Source organism: Poecilia mexicana, unplaced genomic scaffold (genome assembly GCF_051168715.1).
Source record: "Poecilia mexicana isolate PSO_F unplaced genomic scaffold, ASM5116871v1 scaffold_12, whole genome shotgun sequence".
NCBI classification, from domain to species: domain Eukaryota; kingdom Metazoa; phylum Chordata; class Actinopteri; order Cyprinodontiformes; family Poeciliidae; genus Poecilia; species Poecilia mexicana.
Window position 1 is genome coordinate 20814720 of NW_028263381.1, and position 8843 is coordinate 20823562.

The window sequence follows — 8843 nt, forward strand, 5'->3', positions numbered from 1 at the left end:
GAAAAGGGCCATGTTGGTGTTTGGCCGAGCGTTGGCCTCCTTCAGGGAGGCGATGAGAGCCTGGGCCTCCTTCGGGGAGGCGATGAGAGCCTGGGCCTCCTTCGGGGAGGCGATGAGAGCCTGGGCCTCCTTCGGGGAGGCGATGAGAGCCTGGGCCTCCTTCGGGGAGGCGGTGAGAGCCTGGGCCTCCTTCAGGGAGGCGATGAGAGCCTGGGCCTCCTTCGGGGAGGCGGTGAGAGCCTGGGCCTCCTTCGGGGAGGCGATGAGAGCCTGGGCCTCCTTCGGGGAGGCGATGAGAGCCTGGGCCTCCTTCGGGGAGGCGATGAGAGCCTGGGCCTCCTTCAAGGAGGCGATGAGAGCCTGGGCCTCCTTCGGGGAGGCGATGAGAGCCTGGGCCTCCTTCAAGGAGGCGATGAGAGCCTGGGCCTCCTTCAGGGAGGCGATGAGAGCCTGGGCCTCCTTCAAGGAGGCGATGAGAGCCTGGGCCTCCTTCAGGGAGGCGATGAGAGCCTGGGCCTCCTTCAAGGAGGCGATGAGAGCCTGGGCCTCCTTCAGGGAGGCTATGAGAGCCTGGGCCTCCTTCAGGGAGGCTATGAGAGCCTGGGCCTCCTTCAAGGAGGAGATGAGAGCCTGGGCCTCCTTCAGGGAGGCGATGAGAGCCTGGGCCTCCTTCAGGGAGGCGATGAGAGCCTGGGCCTCCTTCAGGGAGGCGATGAGAGCCTGGGCCTCCTTCAGGGAGGCGATGAGAGCCTGGGCCTCCTTCAGGGAGGCGATGAGAGCCTGGGCCTCCTTCAGGGAGGCTATGAGAGCCTGGGCCTCCTTCAAGGAGGCGATGAGAGCCTGGGCCTCCTTCAGGGAGGCGATGAGAGCCTGGGCCTCCTTCAGGGAGGCTATGAGAGCCTGGGCCTCCTTCAGGGAGGCTATGAGAGCCTGGGCCTCCTTCAAGGAGGAGATGAGAGCCTGGGCCTCCTTCAGGGAGGCGATGAGAGCCTGGGCCTCCTTCAGGGAGGCTATGAGAGCCTGGGCCTCCTTCGGGGAGGAGATGAGATCCTGGGCCTCCTTCATGGAGGCGATGAGAGCCTGGGCCTCCTTCATGGAGGCGATGAGAGCCTGGGCCTCCTTCAGGGAGGCTATGAGAGCCTGGGCCTCCTTCGGGGAGGAGATGAGATCCTGGGCCTCCTTCATGGAGGCGATGAGAGCCTGGGCCTCCTTCGGGGAGGCGATGAGAGCCTGGGCCTCCTTCGGGGAGGCGATGAGAACCTGGGCCTCCTTCAAGGAGGCGATGAGAGCCTGGGCCTCCTTCAGGGAGGCGATGAGAACCTGGGCCTCCTTCAAGGAGGCGATGAGAGCCTGGGCCTCCTTCAGGGAGGCGATGAGAACCTGGGCCTCCTTCAAGGAGGCGATGAGAGCCTGGGCCTCCTTCATGGAGGCGATGAGAGCCTGGGCCTCCTTCAGGGAGGCTATGAGAGCCTGGGCCTCCTTCGGGGAGGAGATGAGATCCTGGGCCTCCTTCATGGAGGCGATGAGAGCCTGGGCCTCCTTCAGGGAGGCGATGAGAACCTGGGCCTCCTTCAAGGAGGCGATGAGAGCCTGGGCCTCCTTCATGGAGGCGATGAGAGCCTGGGCCTCCTTCAGGGAGGCTATGAGAGCCTGGGCCTCCTTCGGGGAGGCGATGAGAACCTGGGCCTCCTTCAAGGAGGCGATGAGAGCCTGGGCCTCCTTCAGGGAGGCGATGAGAGCCTGGGCCTCCTTCGGGGAGGCGATGAGAGCCTGGGCCTCCTTCATGGAGGCGATGAGATCTTGGGCCTCCTTCATGGAGGCGATGAGAGCCTGGGCCTCCTTCGGGGAGGCGATGAGAGCCTGGGCCTCCTTCGGGGAGGCGATGAGAACCTGGGCCTCCTTCAAGGAGGCGATGAGAGCCTGGGCCTCCTTCAGGGAGGCGATGAGAGCCTGGGCCTCCTTCGGGGAGGCGATGAGAGCCTGGGCCTCCTTCGGGGAGGCGATGAGAGCCTGGGCCTCCTTCGGGGAGGCGATGAGAGCCTGGGCCTCCTTCGGGGAGGCGATGAGAACCTGGGCCTCCTTCAAGGAGGCGATGAGAGCCTGGGCCTCCTTCAGGGAGGTGATGAGAGCCTGGGCCTCCTTCGGGGAGGCGATGAGAGCCTGGGCCTCCTGCTTGGCTCCTCATTCCTCCTTCATGGACCTGATTTAAAGTCTCCACCATCAGACATCCGGAGTCTTCTGGGCCTCCAGCAGCTCGGCCTGCTTCTCCTGAACAGCTCCAGATCTCCTCCACCTCCTGATCTGGGAGGTGGAGCTGAGGAGCAGAAACACCTGATATCCTTTCTACCAGGTTAGTTTTCTGAAGATAGTTTATTAAATACCGTAAATATGCAGAAGAATTCCCCAGAACATCTTGTGTTTTAACTGTAACTTATTCTTTAGCCGTCGACTTTCTAACTTCCTTCTCTCCTCAGAGAACTGAGGACAGAACAACTAAACATGTTTTACTGTCTCTGCTTGGAAACTAAAACCACAGTTTCCTGTTTCCCCATTTTAAATAGTGAAACTGTTTAAACCTGTGTGACCAAAACGTCACCTGGATAAAATGTTTCCTTCTTTTCTCCTTCTTCCTGTTCCCCTCATTGCACCAACTTTCCTCTGAATCCTATGAAGCATCTACCAGTTCTCTCTTCTTCACTGCTTCTGCCATCTTTCCTTCACCTTTTGTTTAATAATACATTTTATTTCCTCTTTACTAAATGAATCAGTTTCTCAATAAAACTGTTTTTGAAGCTTGTTTTGCATATTTATCTGCCGACTCGTTTCCTTTTATTCCTCCATGAGATGAACCCATGAAAAAATGACTATTAATCCCACGGCCTGAATTATATAAAGTAAAAACTGAATCTCCAATAAAAGGTCTGGTCGACTATCAGACTGATTATTTTAACTGAGTCTAATGATGAACTTGAATCAGAACAAAGTGAATTGGCTGATTTCCACTTTACTGCCATTTGGTTTCCTGCTTCCTAATGCCCCCCCCCCCCCCAAAGCCCCTTCAATAGTTACTTCATTATGCAAATCAATCTAAAGGTTATCAAGCTGAACTCCAGGGGGAAAAGATCCTTTGGTCTATAAAACAAAGAACATTGTGTTTATATGTGACCAACAGCATAAATTCATCAGTTTAACATCCACAGATCATTTCATGGCTGTTCATCATATTTTCTGTTCTCCATCCACCAAAACAACAAGACAAACAAACAAAAAGCCCAAATCAGTCCAACGTCTCAGACCAGCAGCTCCACATGGATCCTCTGGTCCAGCAGAGGCCCGGCTCACACACAGACCAGGAATTAAACCAGTGAGGTCAGCATCTTCCAGAACATGTTTAGTTTCCATTTATTCCTCAGACGTCCCAGTGACCCTATAAACCAGAGACTCTTCAGAGGGCCCCACTCCTCGCTCTGAACCGACACCTTGTCAGGTTTAGTCGGTGAGGACTGAAAGTCCAGAGACGCACTTTCCCCTTTTTTCCTCTGATTTCCATTAAATCCTGTATTTCACCATGAAGCGAAGCTGCAGCCTTGAATTCAGGAGCCTAATAATTCAGACACCAGCCTCTTCATGTGGTTCAATCACTCAGTTAAAGTTTCTATTGACCTTTTGTTTCTGTGGGTCAACCCAGAGTTGGGTCTGCTGAGCTCTGCTCAGTTTCTCTCTGACCTCCATACGTCTCAGCAGAGCCTCCAGACTGTGGAGAATTATCCTTTCTCAGTTCAGCTTCTCAGTGTTTGAGGCTCAATGAGTTGAATTCATGAACTCCATGAATTCAGACTAAGAAGCAGAGCTGGTCCATCATCAGGCCGTCGTTATGGGCTGGAACAACAAAAAGGCTCCTAGCAACAGGTTCTGGTTCCTGTTGTTGGCTCATTTTTAGCTTTGTGCACATGTGCACTATGGCTGCGCATGTTCACTATGGCTGCGCATGTGCACTATGGCTGCGCATGTGTAGATACGAGCATGGAAGCAGCTGGAAGAGACGGAGGAAAACATGGAATTATTTATTCCAACTAATGTCAAGAAATCTTTTCCAATTAATTGTTGAAAAGCCAATAGAATAAATCTACTTGCTATTTTTAAACATAACTATAAATAAACTAGACTTTTAATGATAGATGAGAAAATAGATATATGCAGAATAGATCAGCACACAGCGACTCAGCAACCCAAAATAAATCCACAATACAGACGACTCAGCAAATTAAATCATGTCAACATGTCACAGCCAAACTGAATAAATCCAAAATAGTAAAAACATGAAAATAACTCAAAAGGCCACTTTGCTCCACAAAGCCTTCCTGTTTCCCATCAGAACCAGAACTTCTGGTCCAGTGAACATCATCTGGATCATGGAGATTATTTGCTGAGATCTTGTTTCCAGGCAGGTTTTCCTCTGATCCTTCAGAGGATCTGGGTTTCCTCCTCAACACCATTCAGCTCAACTTTCACCTGATTTGATCTTATTGCAGATTCTGAAAGCAGCAGGTTCTGAACCAGGGCTGCATTTTACCAGGGCTGGTCCAGAACCAGAATGTGGCCCTGATATGGAAACTGGATCATCTCTGATTGTCCGGTTTGACCATCGTGGCTCCAGCTGCTCTGAGAGCTGCAGATCCAGAGCGTCTCTGTCTGAGGATCAGATCCAGAGGAAACGGCGATCTGCTGCTGAGAGGATGAAGGTTGATGATGAGGCAGTTACAGGTGTGATGCGTTTACAGCTGGCGTCTCCTATAGACGTGTTGGTCACCTGGCAGCAGAAGGTGGAACATCTTCACTGAAAACATTCAAATCCTGTTTTGAGAGTTTTTATTGTGGTTCTATTTCTCCTGAGAAATTCTTCTTTTTTATTTTCTCATGTTGTTTCAGCTCCAGTCTCTGACATCAGGATCCATCAGGATGGAAACAGGATCACCTGCAGCTCAGAGGGGATCTACCCTCAACCTGAACCCACCTGGTCCACTGAGCCTCCATCCAACACGGCTCTGCAGAACAGAACCAGAGTCCATCAGACTGAGGAGAAGCTTGATGACATCAGCAGCTCTCTGACGGGTCCAGATGGTCCAGATCTGATCACTGAAATATCCTGAATGAGGTTCAGGATTTCTGAACAAAAGGTTTCATTACTCAGCAGATTAAACTTCCAGTTTGAAGCTGGTTTAGATTCATTTAGAGAGAAACAAGAAACCTGAACAATGATCTGTTAGAGGAGCCGCTGAGATTTCACAGTTTGAAGATTATTTACCAGATTATGAGGGATTAACCAATAATCTGGTTTAGAGCTCTGGCCATTTCCAGAAGGATTGAACCAGGAGTTTTGTCTGGTTTTAGGATTTCTAATTCTCCAGCAGTCTGTCAAATCTGGATTAGAGATTAAGTTACAAAAGCATCATTGTAAATGTGGTGCTGCCCCCTAGAGGGGAGACGATCGATTGATCCATCTGGAGTTACATTGAAATCTCCTCCTAAAATAACCTGATCAGTGAATATTTTAATTTCCAATGTTTTATCATCACTCAGTAAAAATATACTATTTATTATGGCTTTATTATTGTATCCATATACACACCAAAATGATCTTATTTCCTTCAGTTTCCATGGTTACAGTTACCCAGTGGCCATTTGAGTCTCTGATTTGCTCCAACAAAGAACCTGGAATCTGTAAAACATGATCATAACCAGCTGAATGCGACGGACTAAAATAAACTTTATCACCAGTGAAGTTTCCAGGATTTAGCCTCCTCACTTGATGAAGGAGATTCTGGCAGAAAAAACAATTTGCCTTTTGCTGCTTACAATAAAGAAAAGTAGCCTTACGGCTAACAACATTTTAAACCCTAGTATGGAGTGAAAGTCATGACAACATGACAGAAACACAGTAGTTGTGCAAAACCTGATTTCAGGACCGATGAGCAGGAATGAGATAACATAGCCAGTAGCAGCTGTTTGGTTTAGTGCGACGGCCCTTTAAACCAACACCAACATAACATACCAGACCAGAGGGTTATAATATAGAGGACACAGATATGGAAGAGCAGAAGCTCCTACTGTATCAAACTGATGCAGGAAGAACAGGAAGTTGGTCATTCTGAGGTAAAAACCCAACAGTGTTCATCGTTGTTTTAGTTCATTCATTCATTCTGCTTCCTGCCTCCCCTGCAATGGCACGGCGTCCCCCCTAGGGGCCGCGCCCCACAGTTTGGGCCCCTCTGCACTAAGCCATATTAAACTGATGGTTTCAGGTTGGAGAGGCAGCAGAAGTTCTGCTCAGTACTTTTCTCTCTAGCACTCGGTGAAGGCGGACGCTTCTTCCTCTGCTCCTCTCCCTTCACATCCACCTGCTTCATCTTGTTCTGTTGCTTTTTTGGAGCCTTTTTTTGCACATCCTCCAGATCTACAAACTATAGATCTGGTTAACTGGTCTCTCAATCCAAGGGATCAAATTTCCCCAAGCAGACGGAGCAAATGGGAACCAGCTGGTCCTGCAGGAACACATGATGGGATGGTTTCACCTGGATTCATTTGGACGCATGTTGTGATGATGAAGTTATTTTAATTTTCTAATCCTCTATAAATAAAACAGAAACAGCAAAAGTTCACAAACTCACTGAAGGTTTTGGTGGTTTGGTTTCTAAAGTCTAGAAAAACAAAATAAACTCTTATAGCTACTAATTTATTAAGTTTCCATTAAGCTTTCAATCATCTGCTAGTAATTTATTCACATCAAGTTGTTGTAAATAATAAACACAACTTTGAAAACATTTCAGTACAAAACACAGAAAGATGTGAAAAATCATTTCAGATTAAATGAAATGAGTTTAAAGGTCTCAGGGTGACGTTCCTCCATCTGACCAATGAAATCAAGTCGTCAGTGAGAGGAAACATTAAAGCATCATTTACTTTAATCTGAAGCATTAATGAACAGAAACCTGGTAACTGTCTGATTTTATTGGCTTTATTTTGCTGTTCAGATCAACAGGAGACAAGAACAACAGACATTTGTTCCCATCTGATCAGTTTTTACATCAAATTCTTCTAAAATGATTAAAAACAATCTTCTTGTTTGGAAATCTTGTTTAAGTAAAATTAAAAGAACAAACTTTCAATCATGTAGGTAAAAACTTATTTTCATCAATTTGTTGTAAATAATAAAAACAAATTTGAAAATATTATGATGGAAAAACACAAAATAAAAAGTCCAGAGACGATCAGATCGTCTCCAGTTTCCTAAATAAAAAAACTGAGTTTCAAAATAAAAGCATTAAATTCACCAAACCAGCAAACTATCAATCATAAAACCAATCAATCATCTGATCAATGAGGATTAATTTGTTCTTCATGCTGAGATCATCAGAGCTGCTGTTTGATCACTGAGATCTTCATCGGTTGGATCTTTAATGCATCAATAGTGGAGAAGAATGGAAACATCCTGTCAGTGAAGGTGTGTGTGAAGGTGTGTATGTGTGTGTTAGTATCCAGGTCTGAGAAGGACAGTTTTCCTCTGTCCCAGTCCAGATTCACTCTGATCCTCTGGAGATTCTTCTGGACTGAGAGACGAGTGAAAGGAGCTGATGGAGAATCTGCTGAGTATTGAAAGAAATGAAAACTTATATGGAACAATCCAGACTTTATGTCTCCCTTCCTCTCTACAGACTCTTCCAACACACCAAGTATCCAGTATTTACTGTCTCCAACATCAACATCCCAGCTGTGGTTCCCTGAGTTAAAACCCTCAGAACTCAGAACAGAACGGGACCAATCAAACCTCTCTGGGTTATCAGGAAGCTGCTGTTTCCAACTTATCGTCAAACTGGTCAGATCTTCAGACAGATGGAGTCCTGTACCAGCCGTGTTTGGGTCCAGAACCAGAGGAGTGTAGGTCACCATGGTCTCCATGTTGCTCCAGATGTTGAAGGCCAGGTTGCCCAGATGTTTGGCCTGGTCTATCAGAGCTCCTGAGGGCAGCTGTGGATCCTCCAGCAGGGGGCAGCGCTGGACTCTTTCCACTGCAGCCTTGTAGTTGTGCAGGAATGAGACGTCTGCAGCTCTCAGCTCCTCCTCTGTGGCTCTGACTGTGTCTGAAAGAGCTGCTATCTCTCTGCTCAGAGCCTCCATCTTCTCCTTCATCATCCCTCTCTTCTGCTCCTCTTCCTCCCTCAGTGCAGCCAGCCTGGCCTCCTCTTCCTCTGCTAGAAACTGATGAAGCTGCTTAAACTGCTCCCTAATCTGCCTCTCTGTGTGTCGGGCCTGGACCTCCAGGTGTTCTGCTGTCTGATCAAACTCCTCCTGAACTTTCTTCCTGAGCTCCAGCTTCTCCTCTAAAGGCTCCAGAGTTTCCTGAAGGTCCTTCCTGTGTTGCTGAGCAGCTTCATCGATGGCTCTGAATCTGTGGTTGGTGTGTTTATCTGAATCTCTGCAGACGAGACACACTGGCTGCTGATGGTCCAGACAGAAGAGTTTGAGTTTCTCAGAGTGCAGAGAGCAGAGACCCTCTGAAGCTGTTGGGTTTCTCTCCTGTAACAAAGACACAGATTCTTCAGAGCCAGATTACAGAGAGGATCAGCTTTAGAAGATCTCCTCTTACAAACTGGACACTCTCTTACCGGTTTCTCTCTCCAACATTTCTCCAGACATTCCTTACAGAAGCTGTGGCTGCATGACAGAAGAACCGGATTCTTAAATATTTCCAGACAGACCGGACAGCAGAGATCATCGTCTGATCTGGAAGCCATTTTGTTTCCTCAGAGTGAAGCTGAAAACACAGCAGACAGAAAGTTAAACCA

General features: G+C 48.0%; 1 protein-coding gene across 1 annotated transcript; it reads right to left on the reverse strand.

Annotated features, from left to right (window-relative positions):
- Positions 1-7115: 7115 nt before the first annotated feature.
- On the reverse strand, positions 7116-8565 carry LOC148156048 (nuclear factor 7, ovary-like). The gene has a single exon (XM_088011088.1). It carries the CDS (start codon positions 8188-8190, stop codon positions 7411-7413), a length of 780 nt encoding a protein of 259 aa, XP_087867214.1. The 5' UTR covers positions 8191-8565; the 3' UTR covers positions 7116-7410.
- Positions 8566-8843: the final 278 nt, after the last annotated feature.

Coding starts and splice junctions, on each gene's coding strand:
- LOC148156048 (XM_088011088.1), bottom strand. CDS start 8,190: ATGATGAAGGAGAAGATGGAGGCTCTGAGCAGAGAGATAGCAGCTCTT.